A 20,928-nucleotide genomic window follows, 5' to 3' on the forward strand; every position below is an offset into this window, starting at 1 on the left:
GCAGTCTACACTTACTGTTGTATATCTGAATTAATCATTTAGCTTTCCCTAATGAAAAGCAAGCTTCATTCATATTATTCTTTTTTTTTCATTCATATTACATTCTTCCAAGTAATTAGTCTGTTAAAATTTTTGCATGACTCTTGATGAAGTTCATAAATTAACATCATAAATACTAATTATGTGTAACTGTCCATACAGTTTTCTAAAAATGAAATAGGCTAAGTTCATAGTAATAAATCAGACTTGAAATAATGTCACATCTACATTGTCAATAAACAGTGCAACCAACTTATTTCAAATAATCTTACAAGTATATGACTTCTCAAAGGAACAGAATTTCAGAGCTTACAGAATATTAACTTCATAATTCATGTGCACATGTACACAGAAATGCAGAAAATTACTGCTATTTTACATAACTGAATTTCAAGATTTAATTTTCTTACACAGAATTTACATTTTCTGCAATAAATATACATGTTAATATCAAAACTTGGGAAAAGCTGACTTCTATCTTTATAGCAAATATGACCAAATTAAAACAAACTTCACTACTGCTTAACTAACATTTTTCGTGTCATACTGTATAAACTGGATTGATAAAATTAAAAATTCCTCCCTATTCTAATAATATTCATATGCTTGGGAGGTACACTAGCACATAAAATATCAAATAAATTCCTATGGCTTCCAACTGAAGATGCTATGCAAAACATCAGGAAACAAGACTTTTGAGTGCTTTCTTTTCACCATTACTATTTAAATGGCAGCTGCGCAAAGACAGGAATCACCCCAACACATGTTTCTACACGCAAAGCTGCTGGGCAGATCTCTCTTCAGGCCATTCCAGAATCAGTTTGAAAGTTAAAGTTGAAGACATCTTTTGACCTTCAATTATACAGTGCTCCTTTACAACTCTTCCAAACCAAGCCCAACATACTTTCACATTTACTTGGGAAGAGAGGATTAGGAGCAGGGGAATGGGCAGGATCCCCGCTGAGTAGGGACACCCCCCCCCAAAGTGGACTCAAACCCAAGATTCCAGGGTCATGATCTGAGCCAAAAGCAGCCGCTTATCCGAAAGAGCTTAAGCGAATGAGCCACCAGGGTGCCCATCTTTCACATTTTTTAAACAAGGCCTAGGCCCTACAACTATAAAACTGATTCTCCTAATTAATACCAAGTTTAAATTAAAGGCAGCCCAATACAAACCAGCAGCCATTTGGAAAGCCTTCGACATCATCATTTCAACATTCTGGGATTTTAAGAATTATGCATAGTATAATCCCATTTGTGCCATCTGATTTTTGCAAAAAAATACTAATTCATGTTCATATTATGTTTTTACAAAAAAAAGTCATGCAAAAAGTAACAAGTATACTGTGAAAGAAAAAGAGGTGAAAAGTCATCAAAACTAGAACTACCTGAACTTTTAAGATGATCAAACAACCGAAGACTCCCACCCAAAAGCAAAAATCATTTTCCACTGGCAATCAGAACACCCAGAAGCAAACACGAATTTAGCACAACCAATCTTTAAGATCTCTATTGATCAAAAAATGACTTACTTGTTCTCAAAAACAACTGTGAGGGAGTCTTCATGAACATCTTTGATAAATCCCTGCAAAAAACAAAAACATTATCAAAAGCATGTCAATATCCAGTTAAACATTACATTAGGGGTACCTCATTGGCCTGGTCAGTAGAACATGCAACTTTTGATCCCAAGGTTGTTAAGTTCAAGCCCCACTTTAGAGAGAGCACTTAAAAAAAGTTACATTAATTGCAAAAGCCTATATTACACATACAAACATGGAACACTGAAAAGAACCCAAAGCTTGGAATTAGGAATAATGAGCTACACATCCTCAGAAGTTACTTAGCCTCTTTAAATCTGTTTCTACATAGTGTCACCTACCCTGGAATTGGGAAAAAAATCAATGTACATCCCTGAAACATCATAGGTATTAGTCTATACTCAAAGTGAGCAAGGCTGTCTTTAGTACTGTGACTAGGAGTTCATGCTCTTAATCAGGCTGCCAAGGTTCATATCCCAAGTTCTAGCATTTACACATTTTTCGGCATAATTTTAACTTAATGGTTCATTACAGCATCATACCTTATGGAATTACGAAAATTGTGAGATTTAATGTTCACCATACTACTTGGTGAAATTACAAATATAAATACTACACTCCGCCATTAGTAAAAAGCATTATTACATTTTGAATACTAAACTTCCATTAATTTAATTTTTCCTACCAAGTTCCCTTCCACCTTCACTTAAAAACAAAAAACAAAACAAAACAAAAAAACTACAATAAGTACACTGCCTCAAAGCCATTTTGGAATGAATGTAAAGATTTGTAATAAAAATCAGTGATGATTTTATATTCTTAAAATTAATTTTGAAACCAGTATTTTTAATCTATCTTCATTTGATACAGCTGAAACAAGCTGTTAAGATCTGACATTCAAGAAAAGAGCAAAGGACTTGAGTGTAGAGTAACTTCAAATACCTGCTCTGCCACTGTGTAACCTTGGGAGTGCAGTCCATGTAGCACTTGTATGATTACAGCTGACATTAAGTGACCCTTTATATACTGTCAAGAAGACAACCTTAGTCAAATCCTACATACTTTGAGCCACAAGGTATTCACAATAAATAATCTTCCAAGACATCTTTATCACACGAGACTCCATAATATCACTAAGAACTAGCTAAATAAACACACTTGCAGTACCTGGTTAAAACGAGGCAGGGATGAACACTTCCAGTTTACCTCATCTTCCTGTCCAAAAGTCACTTTAGTAATACTAAAGGAACTTTGATAAACCAACAATAATGACAATAAAGAGAAAAGAAAAAACTGCAACAAAACTTCAGAAATTCAGGAAACAGAAATATGAGTAATTTAAAAAACAAAGCAACAATTATTAATATTGAAATACTTACTCTATGTCAGACATTATTCTAAGCAAACAGCAAACCAAAAACTGAAACAAACACGCAGCGAAAAGAGCTGAAAAGTAAACAGATCACTACTACTACCCCAGAAAATTTAAACATAGAAACTCTTGAAAAGGAGAGGGTAATAGATGTGGCTAAATATAAAATCATTTTCCTTCATAATATAGATTCACCAATCACAAAACGTAGGTAACTAATAAAACTAAAGTCATTGCATTCTTCTCACATTTGCTACTCAATTGCATGATTTTGTATTTGGCCCTGATCTCACTTCAGCTTCAAACGTCTATCACCTGCTTTAGTTGTATGCTATGGGACATTTCAATGCAAATATCCTCATGTGAGGCTAAACACGGGATACAATCCTTCCAATAGTGCTATAGCAGTTCCTGCATGCAATTTCAGAGACAATTTTTATTCCTCTTTCTTCCCCAAAGGTAAAAATTAAGAGCTGCTATTCCAGTTCTGATTATCTGACCATGTTATAATAATGAGAGCCTGACGAATTTCTCTATTCCTAGTAGGTTCAACCACAACCACTTTCTGCAATGATTTTGATCAGCACTTTAACAGTTATGCTACCAGCAAATCTATCTCTATTAATACCCTTAACATTTGTAAGGAATATTTCAGAAACAGAATTTCCAAGTTCATGAATATGAAGTAAAATATACCTTACCATCAGAGGTTAGTCCTCTTCAGCTTTCATTAAAATTTTCTACTCCTTCACAAACAACTTTCAGAGTCTAGAATGTTTCACCAAGAAATCTTTGCTATTTCTGTATAATTTACAAAATGAGTTCCTTCAAATCAGAGCTCTAAGCCACTGGGAAATTCTACATTCTTCATTATAACAGAATCCTGTTTTTCTACCTAAATGTCAACATTTATTCAACTCTTTCCAACCCATCCCCACTTTACTTCCACCACCAGCATCAGCTTTGTTTGGGTGCACATTTTCCAAAAACTTTAAGAAAAAATACAACTCCAGACACATACTCAAATTACTAATATCCTTCAAGCGTAAGATTAAATAGATTAGGAATGAACTCTTAGCAAAAATGCTCTAATCCCCAAACCCTAGATTCTAGGGATAATGTGCTTCTAATGGCCAGATCTCTATGAAATTGTGTCCATCTGACGCAGGACTCAGATATCACTTCTCATGGTTCTTTCTGTATGCTCGAAGTCACCAAAATGATGATACTAGGTCCCTATACACTCAAGCCCAAAAAGAGCAGGGTAAGGCACTTCCAAAATCTTTTGAATCAGGGGACAGTAAATAACAATGGTCATATTTGTCTGCACAAGACAATAGCAGGGCCTTATGATTTTATGTCCCCACAACTTCTGTACCTCCTTGTGTTTTAATCCAACCTTTGGGGATTCTGTCTCTTCACAGTCACCATTCATCTTGCCCAGGACCTGTATTTCTCAGAACAAAATCTTTTACATTTCTTTTTCCTCTTCCCACATATATGCAAACATGCAAATTCCAAAACATCATTATAAGATGGTCCTTTGTATGTTTATATGTGAAACTCTTAACTACAAAGTATCATCAATAAGAAACAGGCAATATAACACATCAAAAATGTGATCAAAATATCTTTAGAATGTTGTCCATAACAAAGCAACAAACAGAACATTACATACTAAAAACCTAGAAATGTCACAAACTGTGTGAAATGAAGGTAAGGGATGAAATAAAGAGAACAGCGAAAATCCCTAAGCTGAGTAAGTACTATTTGAAGAACTGATTTTTTTCAAAATACAGCCTTAAAAACAGTTTACTTTAACTTAATAACTCAAGGTAGCAAGTTGTGTTCTTTTGTTGTTGGTGGTGGTTTTTTGATGACAGAGAACACTACAGCTGAGAAACAGGTTTTCAGCTTGATGAGGGCAGTTTTAGAAGGAAAAAATCCTATTGGTTAAGCAGAAAGAAACATGGTATGAATTATTTCAGGAATTGAAAGACCAAGATTATAAATACAGCAATAAATAAGGACAATAACCAGGGACCCGGTCTACAGGAAAGTTACCAGATTCTAAAAATAAAATTTCTATGGGGCACATGGCTGGTTCAATCAGTAGAGCATGGGATTCTTGAACCTCAGGACTGTGAGTTCAAGCCCCACACGGGGCATAAAGCTTACTTTAAAAAATAAAAAAAAATTTTTTTTAATTCATTTACAGACCTTCCAGAGCCCTCATTTTAGTGAAAGGAAAGCTAAAACCACATGTATCTACATAACCCCCAAATTCACCACCTAGGAGGCTATAAATGCTGAATTTAAACACTCATCTCTCTGGAGCTCTTCTCAGTAACTCTTTTTCAATCAGATGATAAAGTGCTTTTCCTGATTTGTACTTTTAAATTCCAAAAGGCTAATTTTAGTAGCAATACTAATTTGAAGAAATAAAAGCATCTTTCCTAAAAACCCTTTTCAAAACAAAGTTCTTGGTGGGGGGGGGGGGTGCTCAATATACACTTCACGACTGGAAAGGCAAGATATTACCCAAAAGACGCTCAAAATAAAACAAAATTTTAGTGTTTAAAACCAATTTATCAAAAGCCCTTGCTTTGAACTGTGATTTACAAATCCAAGAAGATGCATGAATCCTTTCTTTAAGAGAACTTTCCCACTAAATCACTAAGAACACACCTTAATCCAGAAAAATTCCTTTGACTGCAAGGTAACTGTCCTTTCAAATAAATCCAGCCATTTCTTTAAATTTCTCAAAAACCCACTAGTAATGGCAACTCATTACATCACAAAATTTACATTCCTTATCAAAAGGAAAACAAACTCAAACACCTTAATACTCAGCACACCACCCAGAACCAGACAACTTGAATCCTTGATTTAAACTAAGGTTTTAGACTGGAAACCCAGATCCAAAACCTAAGATTTAGGCCCTGAAAATTCTTTTTTTTCCCCAAAGATTTTATTTCTTTGGAGAGGGAGAGAGGGAAGGGGACAGGAAGAAGGAAACTCCCTGCGGAGCAGGGAGCCTGAGGTGGGACTCCAACCTAGGTAGGTGGGATCATGACCTGAGTCCAAAGCAGATGCTTAACCTACTGAGCCACCTCAAAATTCTTCTCAGAAGAGTTTACTGAGACGCCAGACTCAAGTAGTAAAAGCAAAAGGATCCATCAAAAGTCTCTAGTTCACACTTATTCTCATAAGCAAAAGGTAAAAAGTTCTCACACAGCACTCCTCTTTCAAAATATTCTTATATAAGATTCACTCTACCTTTAATATTTCTATCAAAGTTTTTCTCTCTGAAGTCTTTCTAAAACTTTCATGAAATTTTAAAATTTCATTTGATGACTTAATTACTGAGGCAAACTTGACAAAAATACTGTATTTCTAAAAATATGCGGACTAAAATAAATTCTCCATAAAGACACTGGGCTCAGTTTGTTAAACTCTGTTTCCTCTAAATGGGCTACCTCTCCGTTTTCCCCAGCTGTATCAGTTACCGTTGTGAATAAAAATTATTATGAAAACCCAAAGGGCACCTGGGTGGCACAGTTGGTTAAGCAACTGCTTCGGCTCAGGTCATGATCCTGAAGTCCTGGGATCAAATCCCACAATGGGCTCCCAGCTCCGTGGGGAGTCTGCTTCTCCCTCTGACCACCTTCTTTCTCTCATGCACTCTCTTACTCTCAAATAAATAAATAAATAAATCTATCTTTAAAAAGAAAGACAGGAAGGAAGGAAGGGAGGGAGGAAGGAAAACAACCCAAGAGAAAAGAAAAGTTACTAGCATAATTTATGCAAAATTCACCTCAGGTCCTTCCATGCACCCCTCCTTCCTCCTCCCAAGAACTGCCACTGGAGATCTCATTATCACTTGTTATCCTTTGATCAAGTATCCATTTTATTTACTGATTTCATCCGTTGGCCCCAGCCTACCTTCCCAGCCCAATTTGTTAGATACTAAATTTAGTAATTTAGCATTCCTGAAATCAAGATACTTCTTACAAACTGATAGCAAATCTTAGAGAACACCAGATAACCACATAGCAATCAGGGTATAAATGTCACTGTTCAAGCCTGTTCAAACTTGGTTTGCTTGCAATTTTCTGTAGCACTTGACTGCAACCTCCTGACACTTCATTCAGCAAACCAATGAAGGCCAATTTTAGGAAGGATTAAGGTTTCTTACCAGAAGGTTGTTCTGTTGACACCTTCTGATAAAATCAAGAAAGCACCAGCACCAAAACTTGCAGAGTGGATGAAAATTCTTGCAAGAAAATCCTGGAGATAATAGAGAGCTCTTTTAAAGTATGCTTACAATATCAATGCTCTCCATGACACTGAGGAATATACTGTAAGAAGAAACACTATCATCTGAATGTGAAGATGTTTTCTCCAATTTATTTTGTTTATATCTTCCATTTTATTCATGCAAGCATTTATAAGACATCTTTCAGGGAATCCTGGAAGGATGGCTCAGTTGGTGGAGCATGCGGCTCTTATCTCAGGGTCCTATTTCTGAGCCCAGCTGACTGTAGAGATTACTTAGAAGATCTTAAAAATAACGGTATCTTTTGATAAGTATGAAATACCACTCAGATTAACTGACAACACTTCTTAGTGTCTCTCAGAACTAATACCACTTTAGATGAAACTATACAAGATCTTCCACTAACTTCCCAAATCTGTATAGAAAACTAACCTATTCCTTAGACTCTAAACCGCAATTTAAACTGTAGAGATACCTCTGTCATTGGCTCACTTTCATACCTCAAATCAAACATGTCAAAAATCAGAATCGTCTTTTGTCCTGCTTTGCACTCTACAGGTTACGATCCACTTGACAAGAGTAAAAATAAAATAAAATTGAATACAGCACAGTATATTTTAACCAGGCTTCTAAGAGAATACAGCCCAATCACTAAGGCATTCACAATGGGTAACGAACTAACTTCTCTTCCATGGATCTAGAATGGTACTAGCTAAATGAACTATACTTACAAGAATTGAGGAAATAATGCTTCTGTGTAATAATTTGAATGAGACACCCTATTATGCTAAGAAATTTAGAGGTTCCTAGCACAGATGATTGTCATTGTCCAAGTAATTTTGTACATGTCTCAATTTGCAAAAGGAATCAAAGCTTCTTAAACTAATGTATACCAAGACACTCAAGTGCCAAAAGTACTTAAAGCTACTCCTCTCCCCAAAAATACCATGAGAAATCTTCTTCCTGGTGCTCTTATATCAAGCAATGTAAATAATTTACAATTAAACATTTTATGTTATGTTCCTGGACTGTGTATTCAAGTAACAGATACATTAAGAACTCATTAGGGAAGGGGAAAAAAAAATCTCACTAAGGTACAGTAGTTTCACTGTTAAGATTGGGTCTCAGATCCACTACTTAGTATGTGATAGGTAAAACAAGAGGGCTAAAGGATAATAAAACTCCTAACTGGCTGTATTCTTGCCACAAAGCAAGTCACAATGTCCTCCTTCAAGGAATCTCTACATTCTTTCCGGAGCACTCCAGAGACTTTCTGGAGCAATTCTCAGGAGGCTCTATCAACCCTGAATGAGACTGAGCTTTCCTGGATGCTGGGCATCCTCCTCCTAATTCCCTCACGTGCAAAAACAAAACAAACCCGAAAACAATTTTTTTTAAATACACATTAGTAGCACATTTGCCTAAATATTAAAAAATAATTCGTATAGTGAAGATAAAATAAATAAAAACACAAGAAAATTTAAGAAATTCTATGTATAAAGATGACACATGCTGCATTTAACCAGGAGTGGAAACTCTGGAGCCCTGATAGGAAAAAAAACAGTTCACTATGTAAAAAATAAAACTTCTCTATGACCAGAGATACCAAAAAGTCGACAGGTATTAAATGAGAAGGGGCACTCAAATGAGTCCTAAGAGGTCTCAAAAAGTGACAAAAGACATTCAATAGGAAAACAGGCAAACAATTTATGGAAAAGCAAATCAAAATGCCCAACATACATTAAAATTCACAAGAGGGAATCTAAAATCTGCAAATGAAAGTTCCACTGAGAAAATCATTTATATCCAACCGAACAGCCAAAATTAAAGATTACAGAACCCATTTTCTGGCAAAGATGTACAGAACAGCTTTTATATTTATTGACAGAGAAAACAGGAAGGGTTAAGCCTTTTGGGAAGTAATGTGCACGCTCTCAAATAAGTAAATTAAAATCTTAAAAAGTTTAATTTAAAAAATATAAATAAATTACACTTCAAGGGGAAACAGCCAAAACGCAATCCTATTTTATAGAGCAGTGATGGAAAAAAACCTTCATGTGTATATGAATATGTACCTATGTACCATACAATTGAATGCAGAGAAAAATCTAGTAGGGTGTATACCTGGCTATACACCCTATCTGAAATGGAGTGGGAATGAGAGAAGAGTACGTGGCAAAGGGGAACAAGGAAAAAAAGGGAAAAACTTTACAACAAAGCAACTTCATGAACACTTAATGCCTACATGTTAAAATTACACAAGTGCCTACGTATGCATATTCTTTAAAAGAACTGAGATATATCCTAAAGCATTCTATCAACCAGCACCACACATATACAGCACCACTTTGTTATCTTTTTTAATTTTTCCATCTCTAGGGATCTCAAATCTACATTCTAATTAACAAACTGGTTTGTTTGATGCCTACACCACCTACAAGATTTGAATTGAAATTTGATTCCAATAACAAGCACAAATATTTAAGACTAATACTACAATCAAATTTCTTAACTTCAAGCAGTACTTTTTTTGAAGACCTACACAAATCAATCTACAAGTGGAAGTCATTGCAAATCAATGGACAAATGTTCTCCAAGTAAAGTCCAGAAATTTACTGATTACGTTAGAAAAGTTACTGCATTATGGAGTAAGTTCTAACATGGGAAAAAATTCCAAGTCAACCTTCAGCATTCACTAATATTGAACATTTAACTATTCTGAGCTTTAAAAAATGACAATGAAGATATGAAGATTTCATAAGAATGTGTAAGTACCTACTAACACTTGTACATCAATGTTCTTGGCTTGTTAATTTCACATATCCAGCAGTTCTTGAAATGGAATTACGTAATGGTTCCACATAGCCACCTGAAACTATTATGACTTTCCAGTTGCAAAGGGCTGAAGTTACCCATAGTTCTATGTATCTGTAAAGTTCTGTGACAACACCAAAACTCGACAGGGTCCATATATTAATAGCTAAAAAGAATTTTTCAACTGCGTAAATTAGAATCAAAAATGAAGTTAATTTTGAATGTATGCCATTATATTACCTAAAATTAAAAACAAATCAGTGTGTCCCAAAGCCAAGGATGAGATATTCAGCTGTTCATTCAATGAACATGTACAGAAGCCCTACTATACACTAAAGATACATAACAAGCCACTGGAAAATTTAAGACTTGAAAAACATCCTATAATCTGAAAACTTTCATATAAAAGCAAAAAGTTACAAAATGGAAAGAAAGGTTTTACTATTGATTAATAAGCCCTGTAAGAAATGCAGAGATACAGAAAGCCTGAGTCTTGATCCTGAAGAAATCAACAGCGCATGCATGCCATGTTCATCTGCCAAAAATAACTATAAACTTCATCAATTAATACTGGAAGGGACCTCTACTCATTCTCCCAAAAAAGCTTGGCAAAAAATGCTGAGGCTAAAGTAAAGGAAACAAGTTAAAACAACTGATATTTAACTAAGATTCAATGCTGTCTCAGTTTTGCCACTGCTATCAGCATCTTTTAATATAAGATAAACTATAAAGTTGTATGTATAAATAATATATATTTGAATCAACAAAGCAATCCTTTGTATTCATTTTGTTCTGCTTTATGAAGACTTGATATTAGAAAATTTAACAGATCAAAGTCTCTTACTACTAATAAACATCTGCCAGATAATATTCTAAAGCCTTTAAATACGCAATACTATGTGGCAAGATTACCCAGAGGTGCCTCATCATAAGAATATTTGAAAAAGGGGCGCTTGGGTGCCTCAGTGGGTTAAACCCTCTGCCTTCGGCTCTGGTCATGATCTCAGGGGCCTGGGATTGAGCCCCGCATCGCATCAGGCTCTCTGCTCAGCGGGGAGCCTGCTTCCCTTCTTCTCTGCCTGCCTCTCTGCCTACTTGTGATCTGTCAAATAAATAAATAAAATCTTAAAAAAAAAAAGGTATTTGAAAGTTCCATATACAATGACCCTGGAACAACACAGGAGATAGGGGTACCCACCCCAACACAACTAAAAATCCACATTTAACATCTGGGCCCCCCAAAACGTAATACTAATAGCCTACTGATGACCAGAAGCATTACCAATTACATAAACAACCTATCAACACATATATATAGTATTCTTCCAGTAAAGCCAGGAAAAAATGGTAAAATCATTGACAAAAATACATTTATACATATAAGCAGATTCATGTAGTTTAAACCTACATGTTGTTAAATGGTCAAAATGCAAATGCATACACAAAAGCATTTCAAGTATTTCCCAAAATACTTTCTAGAGCAAGCAATATGAGGCTAGCAACTGAGAATAGCATTTTTAAAAAACTGTCTAGGGGCACCTGGGGGACTCAATCTTAAGCGTCTGCCTTTGGCTCAGGTCATGATCCCAGAATCCTGGGACTGAGCCCAAAGTCAGGCTCCTTGCTCAGCCTGCTTCTCCCTCTCCCACTCCCCCTGCTGGTGTCCCCTCTCTCACTCTGTCAAAAAAAATAAATAAATCATTTAAAAGAAGGCAAAATCATTACATTGTTAATAAATAAATGCCTAGCATAAATTATAATTTGAAGGGGCGCCTGGGTGGCTCAGTGGGTTAAGCCTCTGCCTTCAGCTCAGGTCATAATCCCAGGGTCTTGGGCTAGAGCCCCGCATCAGGCTCCCTGCTCAGCCTGCTTCTCTCTCTCTCTGCCTGCCTCTCTGCCTACTTGTGATCTGTCAAATAAATAAATAAAATCTTTAAAAAAAAATTAATCTGAAGCATATACCTAGTTTTAAGCATATACCATATTCAAATAAGAAAAAAAAAGATTTAATCCAACATATTCAAAATACTTTAACAGGTAATCCCATTTTAAAATTGTTTTACGTTCTTTTTTTCCATACTAACTCTTTGAAATCCAGTATAGGTTTTACAATTAAAGCACATCTCAATTCACACTAGCACATTTCACTCGCGGCTAGTGGCTACCACATTGAAAAGAACAGATTTTTATCAAGTGAAGACACAGATCAAATCACTTCTCCAAGAATCCTCCCAATCAGTTCTCTTTATTCCAACTGTATTAACACCTTATTAGGAATAGTATGTAATTAATAACTTCAGAAGCCATACATTTAAACTTAAAAAAGAAAATCACTTGGAAGGAGGAAAAAAGGGCCCTGGCAGGCCGAAAGGCTCAAAGGATGAGGAAGATAATAATAAGGAAGATGAACAGCTATCCTGTAATGTGAGGAATGTGTACGTATATTTAGAAAATTGTTCTGCTAAGAATGTGTATTGAAGTGCAGCTCAGTATTAGCTTCAGTATACAACTGTTCAGATTTTTGTACGGCTGACAGGACTCTTTTTAGAGAAAATATATATATTTTTTAAACCCAGGTAGTTGGGGCACCTGGATGGTACAGTCATCATGCATCTGACTCTTGGTTTCAGCTTAGGTCATGATCTCAGGATCCTGGGATCTAGCCCCCCCATCCGGCTCAGCAAGGAATCCACTTGAGATTCTCTCTTCTCCCTCTGCCCCTCCCACTCATGCATAGCTTGCTCCCTCTTAAAATAAGTAAATCTTCAAAAAATAAAAAATAAAAATGGAGATTGCAAATTTAGAAGGGCTCCTATAGTTAAGATTTTAAAGCTTCTGATGTTGAATGTTTCTAAATATTTAGCAGTTTTCTTAATTTCTTGACTTGTGTACTGCGGCACAGCAAACTTGTAGGAATTACCATCAATAGTAAATTTTCAGTTTTTTAGAATGTTGCATTTGGGGTTTTTTTTTAACATATGTATTTTAAAAAGTCATATTTTACTGAAGTCTGAAAAACCAATCTGAACCTTGAATCAGTCTATTAATTTTATGGATCTAGATTCACTTGGCCTCAGTTTCCTCAATTGCTGTTAACATCACCTCCCCTTCACTGTGATTCTGAAAACTAAATGAGATAAATTCATATAAAGTACCTGCACAGTCTAATACGTACCTGAGTGCTCAATAAGTAATAGCTTTCTTAGAACTAGACAGGACCTTAAGCAACAGAACCTAGCAGATACTACCACTAGATAAATTGTTAAAAGCAATCAAACTGCCTAATACTGCAGATGAAAGAAAAAAAGGGTCTTATGACCCCCTAGTTCAAGAATTAGGATCACTCATGGAACACGTATCACCCTTTTGACTATTAAAAAAAAAAAAAAAAAAATGGGTGGCTCAATCGGTTAAGCCTATTAAATGACTTCATGACTTTGGCTCAACTCATGACCCCAGGGTCCTGGGATGGGGATCCTACTTCTCCCTCTCCCCATCTCTGCTTGTGTTCTCTCACATTACCTCTCTCTTTAAAAAATGAATAAAATCCTAAAACAAAACAAAAGGCACGTTAGTTTGGGGTACCAGGCTGGCTCAGTCAGAAGAACCCGCAAGTCTTGATCTCAGGGTCAAGAGTCTGAGTCCCATGATGGGTGCAGAGATAACTAAAAATAAATGAATAAAACTTACGAAAATAAAAATAAAAACCTAGTGTGTTACATACTTAACATTGTGGTAGAGAACATGCTTCTTGAATTATCAAGTGTTTGCTTTATCTTTTTTTTTTTTAAGATTTTATTTGAGAGAGAGAACAAGCAGCAAGGAGGAACAGAGAGGGAGGAGGAGAAGCAGGCTCCCTGCTGAGAAGGGAGCCCAAAAAAGGGGCTGGATCCCAAGACTCTGATATCATGAACTGAGCCAAAAGCACTTAACAGACTTAGCCACCCATGCACCCTGCCCTGTCTTTGTGAAAAAGTACTTATGTATATGCCCACTACTCTGAGATTTCCTTTGAAGAACCTTAATGCTATACTAAATTAGGCACTGGAAATGAGAAGTCCTCGAGTTAAATCTCATTTTAGCTCCACTGTATGTATGGATAAGTTACTTGTTACTGTCAGTTTCCTAGTATATAAAATGGGAATAAAAACACCTATATCATGGAGTTTTTGAAAGAACAAAATCAGAAAATACTAGTATAAGCTTCATAGACTAACAAGGAACAGACACAGTAAACTATTATCTTACAAAATGCACACAGACATATGATGTTACAAGAAACATACAAGTGCATGAAAATATGGAAGAAAGCATGTTTTAAGTACATAAAGCCAAGGCCTTGACAATATATACCTCTAGGTAGATAAAAAATATTTTTCATTTTTGTTTTCAGATTTTTCTTACATATTGCCTTTATAATATAAAAATAAGATTACAAAAAAGTATAATTTCTAAAAATTGACTTCTTCAGTTAAATCTTAGTTCTTTTATGTTTTTATAAAAGCACATTTTAAAACATGAATGATTAGGGCGATCTTTGGAATTCCCATTGTGGACTCCCCATACATACAGTATTAAATCTTTTGCCAAAAAACAATTTTCAATTAAAAAATGTACAGCTGGGGGCGCCTGGGTGGCTCAGTGGGTTAAGACTCTGCCTTTGGCTCAGGTCATAATCCCAGGGTCCTGGGATGGAGCCCCATGTTGGGCTCTCTGCTCAGCAGGGAGCCTGCTTCCCTCTCCCCGTCTGCCTGCTTCTCTGCCTACTTGTGGTCTCTCTTTCTGTCAGATAGATAGATAAAATCTTTAAAAAAAAAAATGTACAACTGGGAATTATCTTTAAAATACGTGGAAATGTGTTTTTAACTTAACAGTGTCCCTAATATTAAAGCAACCACCATCTATCTTTTCCTCAATTAATCTGCACAAAGAAATCAATATTCAGCACGAACTTTGAAAACTCAGTACTCTCAAGAAATTCCTCTACTAAAATTCTATCGGTCATCATTAATACTAATAAACCTACTGCATAATTGAATTATTCTCAAATTTCATTTTAATATCAAAGTAACAGGAAATTTTGGAAATACTGTAGCACTCTGAAATTTGTAGTCAGTCAAAGAAATTGCAGAGCTCTGAAAGTAATCCTGTCTTTTTTTTTTTTTTAACTTTTTTATTTATTTGACAGAGATCACAAGCAGGCAGAGAGGCAGGCAGAGAGAAAGGAGGACTCGCTGGCTCCCCGCTGAGCAGAGAGCCTGCACGATGCGGGGCTGGATCCCTGGGTCCTGGGATCATGACCTGAGCCAAAGGCAGAGGCTTTAACCCACTGAGCCACCCAGGTGCCCCTGAAAGTAATCCTGTCTTCTACAGAAGGCCTGAAATTTCACTCAGCCAACTCAGGATTACACATTTCCTTGGAACACCATGGAAACTTTCCTCTGTATTAGCCAGAAATTGAGGGACTTACTTTCAACCTCTACTTAAATTATATTCTGCCCGTGGCTATGCAAATTGGAATGCTATTACAAAGTCAGTATCATACATATCAGTTGCTAAGCATTTTAATGACTCCAAATGGGCAGAGGGTTTTGGGGGGATAACTGAAATGTTCTACAGTAAGGTTATGGTAATGGTCACCCAACTCTATAAATACACTAACAACCATAAAATGTAAATTCTTTCTTAAATAAAAGCACTTTCAATGGCCAATAGTATAAACCCTAAGATGCCTCACTCTAGGTAGAAAAGGCTATAAACAAATTTTTATATAAAATTATATCCCCTATCAAGTACTTAACATCGCTTCCCAATTCCCAAAGATTTAGAAGCTGAGGAGCGAAGAGAAGCACATCAAGCTTTTACCTCCTTAACAAACTACAGATTCACTGTTAAAAAAAAAAAAAAAAAGAAAACATAGTATTTTTTTTTTGAACCATCCTAATTTTAGGTCACATCTTCTTTTAGCTTTTCACTGGTTCCAATTAATTTGTAAGAAGTTTCAGTTCCACCAGAGTATCTTTAATAAATGTCTACATTTATTAAACCCATGATTTTGAAATTCTACTAAACCCATGATTTTGAAATTCTATTGCGATTAGCATTTACAGCTGTGTCTGTATATGGGGGAAGGGAAGAAAAGAAGGAAAATCAGAATCACCTGCACACTGAAGAACACCACCGAAAGAATAAACCAAAATGTTAACAGCTGTTATTCAAAGACAACTTTTCTTTCCAAAATGCCCTCACTGACCACTATTATTGTTTAAATTAGAGGATTTTACTTAAAATTAAATTGCTGCTATGCTAAATGAAAGAAGCCAGACTCAAAACACTCAGCATACTCTATGAATGGGGACAGGAAAACGCTCTAGGATCTGGGGGTGAGTACGTACAAAGGTACGTAAGAGAAATTTGGGGAACAGTGGAACTCTTTGATCTCCATCGTGTTGGGGGTTGTTACACATGTACCAAGGCTCATGTAATTATGTACCAGAAAAGGTAAATTTTACCACATGCAAATTAATCTAAAAAATCCATGTAGTTAAAAATAATTGTGCAGTAAATCAATTTTTTTCCAAGTGAGCAAGCAGTTCCACGGGATTAAAAAATTGGGGATATGAACGAACTCAAACCCTTCATTTTACAGAAAATATATGTTCAGGCACGCACAGATAAATACATGGGGATTCAGTTTACCATTACCTAACTTCAAATCCAGGGCTCCTCCCACCTCACCATTCTCCCTCTTCCAGAGTTCTGAAGACCCCAGTTTCCACAATGTGCAAGTGGATTATGGTAGGACATAAAATTCCTAACGTTCAAGTGCAATTATTTTAGTACAATGTGGCTAGGATCCCTCCCAACCTTTGCCAAAGTATACCTTTCTTTGTGAAGTAAAAATTAGTCCACTCAAAGTCTAGGTAGACTCAAACAGATCTGCAGAGTAAGGATAAGGATCAACAATACTTCAGAGTTCCAAAACAAGGACAGGACACTCACTGTGAATTTGATTAAAAAACGAAACATAACAAAAAAGGGAAAACAAACAAACAAACAAACACCCACACCAGAGCACCTGGGTGACTCAAGTCAGTTAAGGGTCTCCCTTCAGCTCAGATCCCTGGGTCCTAGGATGGAGCCCCCTGCCGTCCTCCCTGTCTGCTTCTCCCTCTCCCTCTCTCCCCACTCATGCTCTCTCACTCTCAAAGTAAAATTAAAAAAAAAAAAAAAAAAAACAAAAAAAAAACAACAACAACCAAACAAAAAAATGCTGTAAACAATCTTAAGACTTTCAAGCTGATAACCTTAAATAATCTTACAAAATAAAAATAAGAAATAAGTATTTTCTATAGCGATCAACACCAATACTTGACTAAAAAAGGAATCTTCTACCATCCACATGCTACGAAATAGCTAAAGGCAAAAAAATTTTATTTTTCAATTTCCTAGAGGAGGGGGAAAAAAAGCATACATCCATTACACAACTGTATCACCATACAGTGGGAATATGAAACTTTTCCACGGGGGGCAGTGTGCAAAAATGATGAACCTTACCTACCCTGGACAGCAAAAGTATGGCAAGCCCATTTTTTGTGCATCGTGCCACAACTGTATCTGGGCTCAGAGAAGTCAACTACTAGGTTTCAATAAGAAGTCAATGAAGTATCTACTCAAATTTCACTTAGATCTTTTGACACCAAATATTAAATCTATATCCAGTCAAGCAAAAAGCCTCCTTTCCACCAGGCAGTCACTGTTTTTACTTTGCTGACCACCTAAGGCAACTGGTAAAAAGCTTAGGGAGATCCTTTTAGACGCCAAATGTGACTCCCCACCATGCTATCACCACGTGACAGTTAAACCAAATCCATACAGCTTATCAGTAACCTACAAAACGAAAACAACACTAACAAGAGGAAATTACGACCACCAAATAAAATAAATCCCGTGGGACAAAAGGTAGGCCGAAATGAAACCCAGAGAGAATATATTCTGAGTACACACAATACTCTTGTATTAAGAGAGGCCCTTCATAAAAATAGCCAGGACTCTCAAACATTTGAGATCCTGGCTTACTTAGTAAGATTGACTGACAGACACAGCTGGGGAGATTTTGTATTGATCTTGTAACATACTTTTGGAGAAAAAATCAGGACAAGAAACAGTTACAATGGCAAAACTAAACTGAAAGGATTTCATTTTCAGTAATGTGACACCCCCCTCCCTTACATTGGAAGCCCCGACTGAATTCCTCTACTCTCGAATTCCTCTTCTGTTTTCCAATCCCCATCCCATAATAATGCATCTCCCGGTGCAAACAAACAAAAAACCTCGTGGGGAAGAAACAAAAAGCAACAATTCTTTCCAAAAACACTGAATAACTAATATAAAAAAATTAGTCACCTCCCCAGCAGTCTCCCTGATCGATTTCATTTTTTCAATCTTACTTTAAAGCCTTTAACTCTAGCCTTTTCTTCCGTAATAAAGGGGTAAGGCGCCGCCCAATTTCCCAGGCCGCAAAAATATTTCAACCCGCCACCTTGGGTTTTCTAGTTTTCTCTTCGATTCAACCCTCAATTCGGAACCCGCTTCGCAGTCAGACACTAAAGTTTATTAGCCCCAGACCCTAATACAAAGGTGAATTCTTAAGATTCCGCGACACACCGCCCCCCACCCCCAGCAAAGGGGTGGGGAGGGGTCGGAGCAGCGGGCCGAGGCGCTCCCGCTCGGCCCAGTCCGAGGGGCGGGGGAGCGGCTGTGACCACACAATCCCACCACCTCCTTTCACGACTCCCCAACCTCCCGGCGCTCAGGCCTGCTCCCAGGGAGCTCCTCGCCGCCCCGCAGCGACTCGGCTTCTTCTCACCGGCCCACCAAGGGCCGCACTAGCATCCAAAAATAAGGTTCATAAGTAGGAAAACGCAAGAGGTGTCCGACGTGTTGTTTCAAAACATAACGGAGCCCTGGCCCCCGAGACCGTTAAACCGCGCGGGTGGAGGGGGGAGAAGCGAGGAACCCAGCAGCCCCGGCTTCGGCCTGGCCGCCCTTTTCGACTCCAAACCTCATTCTTTGGGACCACCAGCCCTCCCCCAAACCTGCCTTAGCCCCCAGAACACCCGACAAAGCGGCAACAGGGTCAATACCTTGTAGAAAGCCCCGTTGGAGCCGCGAACCTCCACCGTCAGCTCCGCCATGTTGGAACCGCAAAGGCCGCTGGGAAGAGATTCTAGAAACTTTCCAACCAGAGGGGAGGAGGGGGGAGGGGCGTAAAGGAGGCGGGGGAGGGGCGGGGAAAACAGGGCGGGGACTGGGATCCCCCGCCCCACACCCCTGGAGTCTCACAGTGCAACCCCGACTCACCCACTGGGGTCCCTCTACTCCTTACATCACTGGTCGTGGGCTCCGCCCGCCGCTGCCAACGCCCCGTTCGCCTCCCGACACAATCGCCAGACCTTTGCTTACCCGCCCCTACGTCCCCGCCCTCCAGTACCCACAGCTTCCTGGCCCCAGCCGGTGGGTACCTCCAGCCGCCCCGGCGTGAACTGCCCGCAGGCCGTCTGCCCCACGCGTCGGCTCTCCGCGGCGCTCGGGCATTCTGCCCCTAAACTTCTGGCAAGCGCTGGCAGCCCCGGACTAGCTTCGTTATCTAGGGAAGAGCAAGTTTGGGGGCTCCAGTTGCCCACTGGCACAGCCTTTGGGCGGGAGAGGGAGCTTAAAAATGTACACACTGTGTCCCCCAAATTCTTTCACTTCGCTGTTTTTTATTTAAATCGGTGGCCTTCTCTTCACTCAAATTCACAGTCCCACGCCTCCTCACACAGTTCGCTGGAGCCCTCTCCCCACCTGTTAACATTTCAACTGATTAAAGTCAGGCTTAAGTATTGAAGCTAGTTTTTTCAGACGGTTTACAACTTGCATGAGAGTTTGCGTTAATACCCATTGTTAGAAGTAGTCAGGGAAACTTGGTACTGAGCTGGACACCACGTTTTCCCCTTCGGCAACGCCTGTAAACTTCCACGAAAAGGATCAAAGCAGAATCATCTTGTATGGCTTTCTACCAAGCATTATGTCGGAGATAGTTTGAATATCTATTCTAACAATACCAAAATCTTTTCCCAAAGTAAGGCCTTTGGAAAAAATGTTAAGTCTCTTTGATGTTGATGTTTTATCACCATTTTGACAGAAAAATTCTTTTAAAAAATCTTTGCTGGCGCCGTATACTCAGAGAATTGTCCATGGGTCCAGCCCTTCTGAGGACACGGGGTCCTAAAAATAACGTACATAACGTCTCATCAACACATCTACATCTCCAAAGGTTCAGAAGGAAAACAGTCCGCAACAGTGTTCAGTATTGTTTTGCTATATATATAAAATGATCTTTTTAAAATGTTGATTATGGTGAGGAAAATGTAAACAAACAATTCCTTCAATGAGTTAAGGCCACCATTTGTTAAGAACTTTATCTGTCCAACACTTTAGATACCATCTTATTATGATCCTTCAGAATTACAATGCCCTAGTTTGCTTTTTATTCCAACAGCTTTATTGAGATATAATTCACATACCAGCATTTCATCCACTTAAAGTGTCCAACAGGTTTTAGTACATTTACAGAGCTGTGCGACTACCACCACTAACAATTTTAGAACATTTTCCTCAGTCCGAAAAGAATTCCTGTACCTGTGGGCAGTCCCCCCATTTCACTCACGCCCAGGCTCTATACAATCACTAACCTACTTTCTGTCTATAGATTTGCTTAGTCCAGACATTTCAAATACATGAATAAGTCATACAGTATGTGGTCTTTTATAACAGTTTTTTCAGTTAGCATAGTCTTTTCAAGATTCATCCATGTTGTAGCATGTTACTACTTATTCCTT

General features: G+C 37.8%; 1 protein-coding gene across 5 annotated transcripts in view; it reads right to left on the bottom strand.

Annotated features, from left to right (window-relative positions):
• The window catches only part of FXR1 (FMR1 autosomal homolog 1), a 58,253-nt gene extending 38,869 nt beyond the window's left edge, over window positions 1–19,384 (bottom strand). Inside the window, exons 1-2 of one of the 5 annotated variants that reach the window (XM_059163381.1) lie at window positions 19,192–19,384; window positions 1,572–1,624 (exon numbers count right to left, since the gene is read on the bottom strand). In XM_059163381.1, the coding sequence (XP_059019364.1) occupies window positions 1,572–1,624; window positions 19,192–19,242 (104 nt within the window). In that variant the 5' untranslated portion in view covers window positions 19,243–19,384. The remainder of the gene's footprint in view (window positions 1–1,571; window positions 1,625–19,191) is intronic. The other 4 variants (XM_059163383.1, XM_059163382.1, XM_059163384.1 and 1 more) reach the window with 4 other exon arrangements.
• Between the last annotated feature and the right edge of the window lie 1,544 nt (window positions 19,385–20,928).

Source organism: Mustela lutreola, chromosome 2 (assembly GCF_030435805.1).
Source record: "Mustela lutreola isolate mMusLut2 chromosome 2, mMusLut2.pri, whole genome shotgun sequence".
Classification (NCBI taxonomy): Eukaryota; Metazoa; Chordata; class Mammalia; order Carnivora; family Mustelidae; genus Mustela; species Mustela lutreola.